This window comes from Trachymyrmex cornetzi, unplaced genomic scaffold (genome assembly GCF_001594075.2).
Source record: "Trachymyrmex cornetzi isolate Tcor2-1 unplaced genomic scaffold, Tcor1.1 scaffold248, whole genome shotgun sequence".
NCBI lineage: Eukaryota > Metazoa > Arthropoda > Insecta > Hymenoptera > Formicidae > Trachymyrmex > Trachymyrmex cornetzi.
In genome coordinates, this window is record NW_017297144.1 from 426,487 (window position 1) to 444,536 (window position 18,050).

At 32.9% G+C, this 18,050-nt stretch overlaps 2 protein-coding genes across 15 annotated transcripts in view; both read left to right on the forward strand.

Moving 5' to 3' along the window:
* LOC108761337 (longitudinals lacking protein) overlaps nucleotides 1-18,050 on the forward strand; it is a 236,588-nt gene that overhangs the window by 56,149 nt on the left and 162,389 nt on the right. The window contains exons 7-8 of one of the 14 annotated variants that reach the window (XR_001940116.1): nucleotides 5,638-6,145; nucleotides 6,278-6,507. The exons of 12 other annotated variants lie outside the window; for them this stretch is intronic. Coding sequence is in view for 1 of the 2 variants with exons in the window: in XM_018507805.1 (XP_018363307.1) it covers nucleotides 5,638-5,990 (353 nt within the window). In the remaining variant the exon portion in view is untranslated. Of the gene's footprint in view, nucleotides 1-5,637; nucleotides 6,161-6,277; nucleotides 6,508-18,050 lie in introns of those variants that run through there. One more of the 14 variants, XM_018507805.1, reaches the window with a different exon arrangement.
* On the forward strand, nucleotides 10,938-13,621 carry LOC108761348 (zinc finger X-chromosomal protein). Its single transcript, XM_018507819.1, has 2 exons — nucleotides 10,938-11,001; nucleotides 13,275-13,621. The coding sequence occupies exons 1-2, from the start codon at nucleotides 10,938-10,940 to the stop codon at nucleotides 13,577-13,579; spliced, it is 369 nt and encodes a 122-aa protein (XP_018363321.1). The 3' UTR covers nucleotides 13,580-13,621.

Sequence of the window (18,050 nt, forward strand, 5' to 3'; positions counted from 1 at the left end):
CATCATTAACACGACACGAATGGAAGCTGGTTTCTTGTGGTCCATGGAAGGGTTAATATACGACATATCACAGGCAATCGTATTATGTGATATTTATTAATAATTTGTAATATTTAAACTAATGTTCTATTAAATTTATTTGCGCAATTTCCAACGATAATTGCATCAAGAGTTTTAGTTGCGAATATTTCTTTTGTTATTTATATATGAAAATATTTATGTATGTACTTATATTAATACTTTAAAATTTGTTATACCAAAATGTTTGAAATAAAATTTCTTTTTTACATACGCGTGTTCAACCCATAATATTTCTTGAGAATCTCCAAAGTTTTTCTTTATTTCTAGAAATTTAACTTTCTAATAACTATAAAGACATGCTTTCTTTATATCTAAGTTAAAATTGAGCAGCTGTAAATTAAAGTTGAAACAGTTTCTCCTACAAGATGTCTTCATCCTACAAGTTTTTTAAATAATCGATTTTCATTGTTTTGCATGTTTTTTGCACAACTATATTGTGTAAAATGCACGATATTAATTGATATATGGTGCTTTTCAGGAATGACAGTATCCACGCCTTCGATATTAGGGATTGAACCTAGGCAGAAGATTAGGCGTCGTTTGAAAGTGAAGCCAAAGCATCCCTGCACTAATTGTTCAAGCACGTTCAAACATAAGAGAAGCCTTCTTAAACATTTGAAATACGAATGCGGCCAATCGCCTCGATTTAAGTGCCCTTATTGCGAGCTAATTTCGAAAAAAACGTCGAATATACTAAGGCACATTCGCTTAAAGCACAAGGGTTACGAAGTCTACGTCCAGGACATCTGTTATTTACGTCCTGACATGGATTAATGAATACTGTAATTGCATAATAAATTTTATATCTATAAAAAAACAGGAGAAATATCATTTTTTATCAAAGCGGATCTTAGTGCTTAGTAATATCTATATGTTAATATACAAATCGGTTAGTTGCTGTATCAGGAGAACAATGATTGCTTTAATTAAATTATCATTGTTATAAGATCCATAATGTATGCCTAGAATCTCTAGCTGTTTTCTCCATACGGCCGAACAGCCGTTTATGAGCAATTTTTATTCGACCTGGATAATACCCATGTGGATTTTACACATTCTTCGTTACTACGTTTTCATTGCGTTTTACATTATATTGTACATCTGAAAAAAGCTCAACTCTGCAGCCAGAACATGTCATGTGTAATTATATTTGGCATATGCGATTTCTTTTAATTAAGTATTCATTCGTAAGCATAATTTAATTATTTGTTTGTTTCTTTTTATTTTTTAATTTTTGTATAATTATGCATTCTTAATAAGTAATATATTCGATATTACTTAAAAAACAAAATACGTTTATAATCTGACTCTCACTCGCTCTTTAAACTCTCTACTTATTATTGTTGAAAAAGTGGTAATTTACATCTGTAGCTGATTTACGATGGACGGTGTGAACTAGATTCATAAAGCGATTTATCGATAGATGGCACTATTTTTAGATAATTAAGTTTTAGAAATTGAACATCGTTGATGCTCGGCCCTTTTCCTTGCGGATCATGGTACCAGTCGGATGTGTGTGTGACGAGTGTGGTTGTGAGGCCTTGCAACAATGGTATAAAACTGTTACAGATAAGTATGTAATAAAATATTTACGACTGCGTTTTCATGTAAAATTTTCATTCAATATTTGCGAGATTTGTACTGATACATTTTGATTTTATATTGTTAGAAGTTGCGTTTAGAATAATATGTTAAGATCTAATTAACATATATCTTTCTCTTGTATTAATAAACTCAAATATAATTGTCTTAATCATTTGATTTAATATTGATCAAATAAGTAAATTTGTCTATCAAGTTTCAATAAAAAGTTAATTTTCGTAAAATTCTTAACAATGATCATTTATACTGAGAGTCCTGTACTTTTGTTACTTGAATATATAAATACAATTATCAGTTCTCTCGATTGTGCACCGATTCGATTTGTCGCAATTCACTTGAAACACAATCATGAACTGAAATAACAATCTCACAAAATCATCGATTTAATAATAATACTTTTATTTATATATATATATATATACTTCTGCAATATATAATGCAAATATAATGCTGCCAATGCGTTTTTGCATTCTAAAATTTATTCATTTTCGAAAACATTTTTTTCATCGTAATCTTTATTATCATTTATATTATTGTAATAATATGATCGCCTGTAATTAAAATTGAAGACTTATACGTAAATCTGGGGAGCAGATGAAATCGTAACGTGATGATAACTGTTATGACAAATGCAAAAATGATATGAGAGTTAATCTAATTAGTTGTGGAAAGTATAGTAGTAAATTATTGAATAGAATTTTATAATTACACAAAATATTTTACTTTCTCTTTGTTCTTAATTGTGGCATTTATCCGTCCTAATCTAGCGGCTGTTGAATCTCGGAGAGATGGCGATGATAATGACGAGAGAGAAAGAAATTTTAACATCACAAAATCTTCTGACGCTGGCTTTTATTTTCAGGTATCTGTGCATCCTTCGAATTGACAAGAGACGGCTCTCAAAAATCTAACAGAAGCGTGCGATTTCCCTGCATGAATTGTACGAGCGTGTATAGCACGAAGGGCAGCCTGACGACGCACTTAAAATACGAATGCGGCCAGCCGCCTCGGTTTAAGTGTCCCTACTGCGACCTCGTCTCGAAGAAGACGTCCAATGTGCAGCAGCATATACGGAGGAGACACAAGGACCGCGTCGTTTACGTCCAAGATATCACTCATCCGTCCAATATCCGATATGACATACATGTTATTCGTTAAACGTTGCAATAATAAATACGATATTTTATTCTGAATTCCGCATAATCCTGAGCAAGCTTTAGTGTGTCATTGATATTGATTATCCGAATCAATCAACAAATCACAATCCTTATCCATTAATCAGTTTTGTCTCTATAGCTCGTCCTTTCATGGACTGAAATTAGATGAAGATTTTCCAAATGATTTGAGGTCGTCATTTTTCCTGCCAATCATCTGTGATGTCTTTAAAATTTTTAATTTTTAGATTTATTGATTATTATATATAACATATTGTCTTTTTTATGTGAGCTTAATTAACCTTTTCATTGTTGTTGGTGCCTACAGGCACTCGGTACTTTATATTTCGACTATTTAGTACCTAAATATTGTTTATGTTTTGTTTTATTATAATTTAGGTTAACATTTATACTACAAATTTGAATGAAAAATAGAAATCGATTAGAACATTTTTTTTTTAGAAAATATTTAGAAAACATTGAATTATAAAACAATTCAATGTTTTCTAAATATTTTCTAAAAGATGTGCGTTGAAAGTCACTGTGGTCGCTCTATAGCGTCGATCGCTGCTGAGAGTCTACCGTCTACAATGTGTGTTTTGCACTGAAATATTCCTCAGCGGAAGGATTAAGCTCTCAAATTGAGGAACCCGAGTTTTCTCGCCAGTCACTCTATTCTCAGTCATAAATATGCAATGTGTCCTTGTTTCGGTACTTGTCGGTGGAAGTCAAGCTGCTCTCGTTCAATCTCTCTTGATATCGGGTGATAACGCGGGTGTTATCATCCTCTAACAAGACTTGTACTTTTAGTTTTCAGGTCTGATGAGAGGGCAAGTATTCAGAAGTATTCCTGTCCAAATTGTACGGGCGTGTACTTGAGACGGCAAGGTTTACGGGAACATCAGATTTACGAGTGCGGCCAGTCACCGAGATTTCAATGTCCTTACTGTGATCATCGGTCGAAACTGATATCGAATCTTTACAAGCACGTGCGCCGTAAGCATAGCGGCGAGGTAGTCTGGTCGATCGACCTGAAGAAGTGAAATCTGTTCCGCGAGGCGCACTCCTTTTGGGTACCGTTTCAGCGCCATTATCCGCTATCAAATGATGCAAAGTTACTTAGGGCTGATAACTTTCTCCATTGAAATAACAATCGTAACGACAGACAGATGTTTCAAGTGAATTCCTCCGCGTTTTTATAACGATAGAAATATAACTTCTCTACTTTAATCTTCTTTAATCTCTTTAATCTTCCTTTAGCCTTGTTCTTAATCATCGGTTGGGTGAGAACGCATCACGTATTGACTGTTCGTCGCGTCTTGCACTCCTCTCTTCTGCTTGCAGACAAGATCTTTCCCTTCGACCAGCCGTTCTTCGGTCAAGATACGTCCGGGTTGTACGCGATACGGCACGAAGCCAGGTTTCCTTGCCCGAACTGCGACAGCGTCTTCAACCGGAAGAACAATCTCAACAAGCACCTCAAATACGAGTGCGGCCAGTTGCCGAGGTTCAAGTGCCCGCACTGTCTCTACCGCTCGAAGAAAACCTCGAATGTTCGTGCTCACATTCGCGGACTTCATTCCGGTTGCGAAGTTTACGTGATCGACCTGAATGCGAGTTGCATTTAATCTCAAATGTTCATGCAAGATTACTTATGAAATAATATGAATTTTACATTAACTTGCTGAATCGGACGAGATATAATTGAAGAAAGATTATATAACTTTTGTGTAACCTTTATCACATAATTTTGATGATTATATATAAATATGTAGATTGTGAATTAAATCGTATTTACGTATGTGTGGATTTTATTAAGCGCATCACAGGAAGATTAATTCAACTTGGATACCAAACTTGTCTGCGACTCACATTGCAATATTTCGGTATAATCAATAGCTGTGATTTTCCTTGTTTTTTCAATATCTCTTTCTCTTAGTCTATTATCTACCGACCGACAGCGAGTTTCTCTTGTAAACTCTGACAAGTTCCGAACATTTTCTTGCAGATATACATCTGGTACACCTGGGCGGCTTCAAGATGCCATCCAGCATGAAGATCCAATCTCCAGATAGATTTCCCTGTCCACAATGTTCGAGCATCTTCAGTCGCAAGAACAATCTTTATTCGCACTTGAAGTATGAATGCGGGAAGCTGCCGCGATTTCGCTGTCCTTATTGTCTATATACTTCGAAGAAATCATCCAACATTCGCGCCCATGTACGCAGGAAGCATAACGGCTCCGAAGTCGACGTGATCTACGTCTAGTTCTTCTAACGCCGTCACCGAAGATATCGAAAAATTTTGTTGTCTGTCAAACCACAAGACTCTTTCATGTGTAACGTCTAAAATTAGCTAATAGAATGTCAGATCTGATATAGAATAACACACATTTGTTAATTCATCGATAGTCCTTAATTTCTATGTTTTTTTCGTAGTTTCGCCACACGGACGCGATATACGTATATCCATCCGTCGTTCTTCAGAATAAAGCCACAGTGAAGTATATTCATGTCATTTCGATTATTGTCGCTTGCTCTTATTACTTCTCCAGGAAGAATATAGCGTTCCCGATCGTCTCTCCTCCGTCCAATCATCAACAATGTCTTTGCGCATGAAGACAACACCCTCGCTTATCACCGTTATGACTAATTGTGATTGAAGAAGGTTTGATATGCACAAACTCTGATCGTTTCCACTTTCCCATCCTGCTATCGGTTTTTTTTTTATGTCGGACATGTCGTGTGGCGATATAAGCGAGGAGCTTTGACGCGAGCGACGCGTCTTTTTTGTGTTTCAGGCTTGAGTTTCTGTACGTTAGCCACAATACCACCTGATAATACGCGGAGCTACGTTCTCCATTCGTACCCGTCGTCGATGATGACCACGGCAACAACAGCGATGCGGACGATCAAGAGCAAGGACGTGGCCAAGAAGTTTCCCTGCACAAAATGCAGCAGCGCTTTCAGTCGCAAGGGCGGTCTGACCTACCATCAGAGAAATGAGTGCGGCCAGGAGCCGCGATTCAGCTGCCCATATTGTGTCTATCGCGCTGGGCACGTCTCGAATGCGCGTCGACACGTGAAGAAATGCCATCCCGCTCAGCTCGTGTATGCGATCGACCTGGGCAAGTTGCAGAAACGCGACCCTTGAGATCAGGCGCGTCCACCCGACAAATCGGCGTCATCCTTTGCCCCGAAGAACAACAATTCGTGAAGACCAAAAATATCGGATTGCACCATGAAACACGACGCCGAACATCATGCGAAGATGCTCCACTCGTCGAAGCGACGCAACTGGGAAGAATGGTAGAAATTCTGAAGATCTTACTTCTTTTTGTTTTTCATTCGGTATTGTTCGCGATTACACGAAGAATACCGTAAAATGCGCGAGGGCAGACTATATCGTATGAACAAGGATATATCTGTTTTTTTTTCCAGGGATACAGGGCACGCTCGACGTCCGTCCGACTACTTTCACTTCGTTTAGTCGACCTGAAGAATTGAACTGCGAAGACGGAAGATAGTTGTGGATTGTGCGTATTCCATTTGTGTCTCGATACAATTATTTGTGACTGTCACTATTTAAGGACGGTATATAACGGAGGGTCAGTGTGTTTTCTCATTATGGTCGCAGCGATTTACACGTGAACATTAATTAATAGCGAATTTGTAAATAATTGCAAACATCTCTGTTAGGAAATATAGCAAACTATTATTAATCGTTTTTATATGCGACGGTTACTGTTGTTAACTGTGGAACAAGTCGGAGAAAATTTTCGATTGTATGCGAAAATTTTGAGAAATTTTACTATCTACAAAAGGATTTTCTGTACGAGAAAATGTTATTTAGCATAACATTTTTTAATGTAAATATCGTTAATATATCAGTGCAGTATTATTTTATTGTTTGTCATTACAAATAATTTATGTACATTAAAAATCAGTTACGAATTTGTTGTTCAATAATACTGAAATAATTGCCGTTGTTTTTATTTCTATAAAGCTATATCTCATAAAAATAAAAGCCTTACAAAAACAAAAGTTTTATATAAAAATAAAAAAAATGTAAAATGGTGTTTAATCAGAAATATGATAGTATAATGATTAAATAATTAAGCTCACAAAATGTGCATAAGGCTTCTAAATTGCACGTGTAGCTTAAAAATCTCGTTGAGATTTATATACATAGATACATATCTCAAATTGTATATAAGTTTACGAGCCAAATTATTTGTGATAGTTCAGTATTATTATATTAAGGTATACATTTCTTTTAATCATTATTTAATGATTTATATTATTTATTGCTAATTTTATTTAGAAGAGAATTTAAGCTTATTAATTTTTAGATTAATATTACTACTTATACTTTTTACCATACATTTGTAAAACCATGACTGGTTCATTCAACGAAACTTTGTTTTTATTCTATGCAGTTGCGGAACTATATATGTTGTATGTAGCAAATAAAATATTATTAAATTTTAATAATGCATTCCTTCCTATCTAAAATTCTTCTGTCTTCTTAACTTTGCACATATACGTATTTATCTTCACGGTCTACGTACAGTGCGTTGCACGAATGCCTGGGGTTCGATTTTATAAGTCTATGTTTCGTTCTTAGTTATTTTTACGTTCGCGACTGATGACCGGATGTTGTATCAGCGATCATAAATATATCGTAGTGTTAGTAAATTTTGTTTTGACAGCCGACCGACGTAACCTCAGTTTTGTGATCAGTGAAATTTTTGAAATATTCCAAAACTTAATTGAAAGGAGTCGGAGATCGAAGCCTTTAATACATCAGATAAGTTGTAGTTTTGAAGAAGTATAATTGTTTTTACACTTGCCAATAAGAAAATATACTTTGTGGTCCATTTTTCTTACACAGATAATAAAATATAAGCGAAAAGATAGTTAACAATGCAGTGTTTGTGACGAGCAGTGGTTTATTGAATATTTTAGAAATTTCACTGATCAAAACTGAGGTTACGTCGGTCGGCTGTCAAAACACAATTTACTAATCTACGATATATTCATGATGCAACATCCGGTCGTATCAGTCGTGAACGTAAAAATAACTAAGAACGAAACATAGACTTCTAAAATCGAACCCCAGGTATTCGTGCAACGCACTGTACATATGAACCAATGAGATTGGAAAGCATCGAATGTGCAGCTTTCAAAATGAAATAATTAACGATGACTTATAATTGTTTATATTAATACTGTATTTAAAGAAAAAGTTGCTCTACAAAATTAAAGTAATTGCTAGAGTCCTACGCGAAATGGAGCGCTGAAAATTTTCCAATCTTAAGCTCGGCCTCGACGTCTCGGCGATTTTGCAGAGTTCGGCGCAGATTACCGAATCGCATCGAGGTCTTTGCAAGCCGGCAACGTTTTCTGACGTGACGTTCCTCTCGCTTCTGTTTCAGATTGTATTCTGCCAATGATCTACGGACATGAATTTGTGTCCGTTGCGACAAAGGAACAACCGACGTACCGCCCAATCATCATCGACAGCAATTTCTTAGCCGAAAGGCCGAAGTTCCCCTGTCCTAAGTGTCCGAGTGTCTTCAGTCGCAAGAATAATCTTTATTATCATGCGAAATTCGAGTGCGGCCAATCGCCGCGGTTTAATTGTCCTTACTGCACTTATCGCACGAAACACGTATCGAACGTTCGTGCACACGTGCGCAGAAAACATCCTGGCAATAAAGTATATGCCATCGACGTGTGCAAAGTAGGCTCGTAATATAAGATCAAGGTTTAATGCAGGCGTAGAGTTTTTTTCTTTTTGACGGGAAGGGACTCTACATTCACTTCTTGCACATAATCCTAAAGGGACGTGATTTTATCTTTCATTCCGATTAGTTATAATACAAAATTTATTTTCATTGTTTTATTGTTTTCTATTTATTCTTCTGAAATGGTTACATAAGCTTTCTTTTGATAAATTTGAAATACGTTTATTATAAAAGAATTAAAACGAATAACATAAAAGTAATGTGTTAATTCTAAGATGAATGAGTAAAATACGTGTTAATTTATATATATATATATGTATATATCTTCTAGTATTCATCTGGTGTTAAATCAATACAAATTGGAGTGGACCGTTTGAACACGTAAAATGTGTTGAATTTAATACAAATCTTTCAACGATGTAATCATTTGATTTCAGAAGAACAAATGGAAAATAATGATAATAAATTAAACATTTCTCTACAGCAAAAATTTAATTGAACTTGTAATGTATTGAAATTTGGATATTGTATATATTTAAACTTTTGTGTTAAAACAAATATTACTTGAAATTAAAAATATAGATTTATTATTGCTCAAAATTTGGATATTTAGAAATGCTCTCGTGAAAAAATATGAATGAATTACTTTCGAAATAGAACATTTCATAACTTTTTTGTAGAAAAAAGATATTCCATTCTTGTAATTTTAGTGAAGAATTCATGAATTAATCAGAAGTCAATTTTAATTAAATATACGTATATATTTTTAAGATGTAAAATTGCGTATTATATTCTGTACGACGCTTCAATTTTAACATATATTTATTTATACAATGTAAATAGTCATGATGAATTTATTTTTTATTGTCTTCCATATAATGAAATTGCGATGAGAATTCCGCGTTTCATCATTTTTAATATTGATAAAGCAATATTCTTATGCCGCAATTGTTATGAACAAGCGTATTTATATATTTAGTGATATACAATATAATCTATATAAATATTTATATCTTATTATATTTATATATAAAAGAATTGATAGATAATCCGATAATTTATAAATACTCTAGTTTCTCAATGTATATATATATATAGATCTTTTATAATCTACTGCGTTATTTTGTACTATTTTTTTTGTACTTTTTATTATTTATTATGCTACAATAAATATAAGCGAGCGATTATGCGTTCGTAAAATTAGTAATTTATATCGACTTTACTTCGCAATTAATTTAAATATTCTTGATAGATTTTAACTTATCTTTTCGATCTTTTCTGTTGTTATTCTTAAATAAGCGGCTAAGTATTGATATTTTCGCGTCACTGTTTATCTATTAAACCCCTGTGCCTTCGTTCGTATCGAATTATTCTTTTGTAATAATTCGTCATCCATTCGCGTTATAAATGTTAACTGATGATTAACGCGACTAATCAATAGGACGTCTGCATTTTTCAGAAGGCAAGTATTCTTCGAGGAATGCGCGACGCAGATGCGGCATGAATCGATCAGTCCATAAGACCCAACGGCAGACTTGCAAGCAGGTGTTTTACTGCCCGAGATGCGGTGGATCCTTCAATTGGCGTTACAATCTCCAGCATCATCTCAAGTTTGCGTGCGGCCAATCGCCGCGATTCAACTGCCCGTACTGTCCCTTCCGTACGAAGCATACATCAAACGTGCGGGCCCACGTGCGCAGAAAACACCCCGACCATGAGGTCTACGTCATTGACATTCTCAGCTGGCAGCAACGTGGCGAGTCGACGTCCGTCTCGTGAACGACTCGTCAGTGCAGCGACGTGGACTTTCTTCAGAATAAAAGACATCGTCTTCAATCGAGTCACGGTAGTTTTGAAAGTATTGCCTCTCTCGTGATGTATTCTTCCTCCCGGTGGAGGACCCATGTTCTGTCTGTGTCGTTAATGTGGCGAACCGAGTGCGTTGGATACTTATCGCACGATTAGTGATCTAACAAGAGATTTAACGTTTATTTTGTTGATCGTTTACAAGCACTCGAGAAGACTGCTGTCAGTCCTTCTCTATCTCACTATCTTTCTTTCTTTCTTTCTTTCTTTCTTTCTTTTTCTCTCGACGACTGAAATGGATATAAAGGCAAAATAGTGATTTAGCTATAATCATCACGGGCTCTGGATGACGAAGACGTTCTGTGTTTTTTTTTTGCAGCATCCGAGTCAGTGCAGACACGCACGTGGCGGAAAGACTATAATCGGTTGGTCACGAACAAGAGCATCACCTCATCACGCGAACAAAATGCGAAATCGTTTCCCTGTGGCAATTGCAACAGCGTGTTCAGCATGAAGCACAATCTTCAATATCACTGGAGGATTGAATGCGGTCAGCCGCCGAGGTACAATTGTCCCTACTGCGCCTACAGGACGAAGCATCCGTCAAACGTGCGTGCCCACGTACGCCGTATACATCCTGGCAACAGGGTCTACGTAGTGGATATACACAAGACTGATATTCCGCAATTCTTTTAAATCTTTTCCAAGTCTGAAGTCCATTTATCGTCGATGTGTTTGTTATTTATTTGAGTCGTTTATGCGACGACGCCTGACGTTGCTTCTATAAAATACAACTTTTAAAATGTATTTCCGAATGATTGACTGTTTTTTCTTCTTTACACTACGTCTAATTACATATTTATTTCTTTTTGTCTGTTGCGCATTTTGTACGCGATTACAATAAAGCGTTCAGAGTTTAAAAATGTAAAGAGCATACTTATTATACACTGAGAGAAAGGATTTCGTTAATTTAGCAAGCCACCAGTACCTTTAACCGGTGATCGGTAAATATGTAACAACAAATTATGTTGTTGTGATTGCTGCTAGTCTGCTATATCAACCAATTATTAGTAACAGAAACAAACTATATAGAATCTAACCTATCTTTTGGATAGACTTTAGCTCGTTTACATAGAATTCGTAGGTGATCGTGGAGTCTTAAGTTGTAGGAAACCGACCAAGCACAGTCAAATATAGGGAGAATACTTGACTAGAATTAGTTCTAGTCAAGTTCTTACGATTTCAGACCCTACAACCGTCTACGACTTTTATATATATATATATATATATGAGCCTCTTATTTGCTAGCGATACTATTGATTATTTGTTACATTGATGAATTAATTTGCAATCGTAACAAATCGATTGTTTTTTTTAACAAATATCACATTTGCTTTCCCTTGATTTCTTATATTTCCTATAACAAAATCTTTTCTCTCAGTGTACGTATGTGAAAATATTTCAGATCATTTGGCAAAGTTTTTTAATGTGTTACATTCATACAGATTCTTTCTAATTAACTGCATTATTTTATCATCTCTTTTTATATAACGTCATAAAAAGAATTTATGCTGTGTATATAGAACACGAAAACATACAAAAATTTATTTGAAGAGAATGAAACTTTATATATGTAATAATCAGGGTTGGGTAATGCTAAGTTAAAAAGATAAAAGTTAAGTTAAAAAGTTAAAAAGTTAATTAATTTTAACTTAACTTAGTTACATTTTAGACTCTCAACTTTTTAACTTTTTATTTAGTTACATTTTATCCGTAACTATTAATTATTTATAATTCTTTGAAGTTAAATCTCAGACATAATACGCGGCAATAGCGATAACTTAAATGAGGTGAAAATTGCAAAAGTGAGCAAATTTACTAGGTGTTGACCAATGAAATTATAAATATTCTAGTGAATTTACTCATTTTTGTAATTTTCACCTCACTTCAAATTACTCAATCGACCCCCAGATTTCAATCTATCAGAAACCGTGTATTTCGATGTATGTAGTTTCTGATAGGTTGAAATCTATTATTCCTTATTACTATCACTATTCTCTCGTATTGTGTCTGAAGCTTTAGTCATACCACAGGTCAGTATGTATAGTCGAATCTTATATACTAAATAGTATATATAAACAAAACATGTAAATAAAATATAGAGTATTTTATAAATAAATTATATATTTGTCATTTTCGTTATTTGTAAGACTGGAACCCTGAAATTATGAATTAAAAAAAACAAATTTAACTGTTAACTTTTCTCAATTACTTTTTTTTATTAACTTAACTTTTAATTTAATTAATTTCATTATAAATTAACTTGTACCTTAACTAAGTTAAATTTTCAAGGCTGTTCACTTTAACTTAACTTAGTTAAAAAAAAAGTTAACTTACCCAACTCTGGTAATAATGAGAAATTGAATTTTTAACTAACATGGCATTTTTTGAATATTTTATGTCTTTTATGTTTTTTTTGTGTAAGTCTGACTAAAATATTGTAATATACTAATAAATAACGCTTTCACACAGAACTTCACATTTAGAATTTCACTATATCCTTTTATGTGTGGCATAGTCAATAGTCTTACATAGTTGAGTTTATCAAAAAAATTAATAAATTAATGGCTAAAAAATAAAGAGCCTACTTTTTTTATTTTATTGATTTTGTGCAAGTAACAGATCTCTATATTTAGATCTGTTAATTAAGAGATCTGTTATTCGACATATCTTAAGGATGACCTAAGAAGAAATGGATCGCGAAACGTTGTGCATCTGCGCTGAACACATTTTGCTGCATATTAATTTTTTTTCGATGCGGGAACCCGCGAGTAAGTTTCAGTTTTCGCCCCGAGTTACGTTGTGAAATTTTCTGTTCCCAGAGGTTCGACCGGTCGCCATGCAACGATTTCACGCGCATTCCAATCAATGTGTCTACAATCCTGATGGAGCACAGCAAAACAGGAATTATCCCTGCCACAAGTGCGGCAACGCGTTCACGCGCAAGAACAATTTGTATAATCACCTCAAGTTCCAGTGTGGCCAGTTACCGAGATTTAACTGTCCGTACTGTTCTTATCGTACGAAACACTCGTCGAACGTGAGGTCCCATATACGCAGGATACATCCCAACGAAAATGTCTACGTTCTCGATATGAACACGAAACAGGATCATCAGCCAAGATGAACGATACAAATTTTGCAAGCCTTCCTTCCTTTTATAAGATCATCCACAAAGCTACAAGAAGTCTCGAAGCAGTTGTGATATCAATCAAATGAACGATCATTCATTGATCTGTTGTTTTATCAGTATGCTTTATTTATTTTACGTAGTCGTTTATGTCATATGTATCGACCTGTTAGTTGCTATTTATTGTTACACATCTATTTTTGTTTAGCAATTTTTGCCCGTTGGCGATGTAATTGATATCATCAATATAGACTGAATTAAAAAATTATATTTGACGTTTCCTGACGCAGGATATTCTAGGAATTACTTATTTGTAAAATGCATTATATAATATATTTATTTTTACAATATACCTGGTGTTATATGTAGAATTTGATAATGTATCGAATTTGATGTATAACTGAATAAATTTTAAGCCTTTACCTATCTGTAATGTTATCCTGTAATTCTAGCGAATCCGTTTTGGAAGTCTGATTTTTTATAATTACCAGTGTAACTCATACTCTCTCTAATCCTTTATTAACGTATTTAAATTGATGTATGTCGGATAATCCGTTTACATGTAATAAAATATGTTTGTTGTTAGGAAATCGGCTTTCAATTTAATATGGTGCTTATAACATGATATTATATTAAACAAATATACAACAGAGAAGCATTACGCATAAAGAGTATCCTTTTGTATGTTTAAAATAATTGTGGAAGTTAATGCAGCAAATTTAATGTAATTGAATAAATTTTAAGTGTTCAGTTATCTATATTGTTCTACGATCTTAGCGAATATTTTTTTAAGACCAGTCTTTCAAAGTTACTAACTCATACTTTCTCTAATTTTTTAAGCAAAGTTTACATGATGTTTTTTTTTACTAACAGTTAGTACAGTTGTACATTAATTACTAGTAAAAAAGTATCATGTATTTTAAAATGCTGGTAAGCTTTCTCCTCTCAGCTGGCGCACTAGTGAAGTTAAAATATTTCGACTTTACAAGCGCGCGCGTTAATATTATATTGTCTGCTATATTACTTCTAAAAGTGCTACGTGGGTTACAACTAGCTGCTTTCAGCCACAAACAAAGAGATATTTAAAATATTAATTTTAAAAGCTATATAAGCAACAACAGTTTTTCAAATTTATGTACAATTATACATATTATATTTTTATGCACTACAGCATTGTTAGAAGCAAGTTCTTATAAAGTGGCTGAAACACTTAATGTCTCTCTCTCTGTTAAAAATCCATTTTTTATTTATTTCCTATTTAACGAATTAAAGACAAGCATACGTAAGGAAGTAGGAGTCGACACGGTACTTTTTGCGCAAATATAATAAAAAGTTTGATGCCAACCATCCACGGTACTATGGGTTTGCACAAGATTGAATTAATATGCTCAATTTCGTTGAGAATGACTTGAAGTAAGTCGAAACGCATACGAATATTAATATTTGTCATTTGATATGAACTATTACACTTTTTATTGTTATATTTGCACACAGAGTACGATACTAACTACTTCCTTATGCATTCTTGTCTTCAATTTGTTAAATACATCGAGGAATCTTATATTATTTATTTTTTTTCATTGTTGTAAATATCCTATTTAATCATATTCTTTAATCTCTTCTTTTCTTTCTTTTTTTTAATACTACTGGTAACATAATTACAATGTTTTTGTGTTTTATAACATTATTTATGTAAATAAAAAAGAATATATTAAAAGACGTTTCACATTTAAAGATACACTGTTAAATCTATAATGTCAAATTTATACATTATAGATTTAACAGTGTAGTTTTACCAGCATTATATTTTTATAGCTGCTAGTTTTCTAGCGCGCTGGAAGACCAGCAGTTATAAAAACAGTTATACTGTTAAATCTATAATGTATAAATTTAACCTAATATGAAGGAGTTGCCTTTGCTCCTACTATAAATATCGTCATTTTATACTAAAATGATAATTAAATTTGACATTATATCGTATCAATTTGACACTATACAGTGTCAAATATGACCATTGTTTTAATTTAAAATAACGATGTTGAGTTACGAATTGAGTAGGAGCATCGGCGACTCACCTTAAATTTGACATTATAGATTTAACAGTGTATCTTTAAATGTGAAACGTCTCTTAATATATTCTTTTTTATTGCACGCTAATTGCTAGTAAAAAAAGTTGTATAATTCATTGTATAAATCTTTATTTCTTAAGATATTTGAATTGATGTACATTTTGATTAATATATAGATAAACTATGTTGCTACAAATAATAAGTCTTCTGTTACAGACATTAAACCCTGCTACATTCGGCTTTCTCCGATCCCGCAGGAATACATTCGTCCACTCCAGCAACATAATCACATATTGCGCAAAAAGTTCTTTTGCTCGAATAACTGCGGACGTTCTTTCGGAACTGTAGCTTCCATGGCGAGCCATTTGCACGAATGCTACGATCATTATCTACAGCATTTCAAGTGTCCGTTCTGTAATTACCATTCAAGCTCGGCTTTCTACATTTATAATCACGTGCACAAACGACATGTTACGAAGGACGAATAATATTTAGAGATTTTTGTTTTTACTTACAGTGAGAGCAAAAAGTATTCGTACAGGGAATTTGTACGAATATATTCTATTTTATTCTTTACGAATAAATTGTTAATTATCCAACAAGAAATGATCATCAATTAAACGTCAAATCGACGTCAAATTGATATTGAAATCATCGTATTTATATCGATTCGACATCAATTTGATGTCTCATTTCTCGCTGGATAATATTTATATTTAAAAAATAGTTTTTAAAAAAAATATTTTCTTTGTACGAATACTTTTTGCACTCACTATATTTGATGAGCGCAGGTTTGTATGAAGTATAATTTTTGCGCGAATATTTCTAAATGGATTATTTTCAGAGATATTTGTATTTCTAGATTTTATTTTTTTATATTTTCTCTTGTTCACTTTATTTTGTTTCATGTATTTTTTTACTTTGTTATCATAATGCCATACATTGCATTATACTTATACGAAAAAAAATTACTAATTATAAGCGGACATCGAAAAAATAGTGTGATATAATTATTTTTCGAAATAATTATTCAGGAATTATATTTTGTTTCTATTTCAGACATTCTGTTCGATGAAATATATTGTTAGGAAATCGATTTTTAGTTAATACGATGTTTGTAATAAATCGAAAGCGTTATTAACTACGATCATATTGCAGGCATGTAATGGTGAAAATAATGCGATATAATTATTTTTCAAATTGTCCAAGAATTACATTTGTTTCATTTGTTTATTGAATAATCTGTTTACACGGCGATAAAATGTGTCGTTAGAAAATCTGCTTCCAATTAATATGGTGTTTAATAATACACTGAAAAAAAACCTTAATTTTAAAGAAATATCTCTCCAGATAGACTTGTATGATGATCACGATATGCACAAATTAATTTACTGAAAATTTAGAACAATTTTATGATCATTTATGATATTATAAAAGCAAAAACTTTTATATTAAAGTAAATATAAAATTTAGGTTATTTGAATGATTAAATTTTTTGTTATAGAATTACAAAAACATACGTATGAAAATATATCTTCATATTTATAACATTCTTTTTTCGATATCACTATATGAAATATTAATCATACATAATTAAATGAAATACATCATATAATGATGCACATTTACAATTATCATGTGATGCTATAGAAAGCATAAATGATTTGTAAACTTTTATTTGTTTCATGCCGCATAAAGTAAGATAAATATACTGTAAAATTTGGGTAAACAAATGTCGATTTTGATGTATCGAATTTTGTTGAAAGGATTCGTAATCTTGATGTGATGTCATAATAAGCATAAATGATTTGTAAATTTGTCCTTATTTTACGCCGCATGAAGTAAGATAACTATAATTTTTACCAACATCAGAAAATACGGTACTAAAAAATTCTGAAAAAAATTCTCACAGTTCTATAAAAAGAAAATAAACAATTTTTGTCTCTTGCTATTTTTTCGTAAAGTTAATACTTGAGTGAAAAATTATTGAAAACCAACATTCAGTGATTTTTAATAATTAATATCTTGGTAACTATTGCGAAAATTGTAAAAAAGTTCTCACAATCAATTTAGTCCGCTCTACCTGCTTACGCGTGTTGTCAGGAGTTATCAGACACCCTATATATACATACATGTTTATTACATACATATATGATCGGTACGAATGTCAAAATAAAATTCAATATATGCCAAATTTAAAAGTGTTCAGACAAGCGTGCGATTAGCTCAACGTTAGCATAGGTAGGCTACCAAAGAGAGATTTTAGGTTCAAATTCCGTTGATACTCTATGCGTTTTCAAGAATATTTATAATTGCGTTAATTATAAGAATTTGCATATACATAAAAATAATTAATAAACTTAATTAATAAATATATATTCTGAAAATAAAAAAACAAA

Bases quoted from the DNA above. Each gene is read 5' to 3' on its own strand.
- LOC108761348 (XM_018507819.1), top strand. From the start codon at position 10,938: ATGCGGTCAGCCGCCGAGGTACAATTGTCCCTACTGCGCCTACAGGAC. The intron at 11,002-13,274 runs GTGCGTGCCCAC...TTCTGTTCCCAG, and splicing joins GGACGAAGCATCCGTCAAAC to AGGTTCGACCGGTCGCCATG.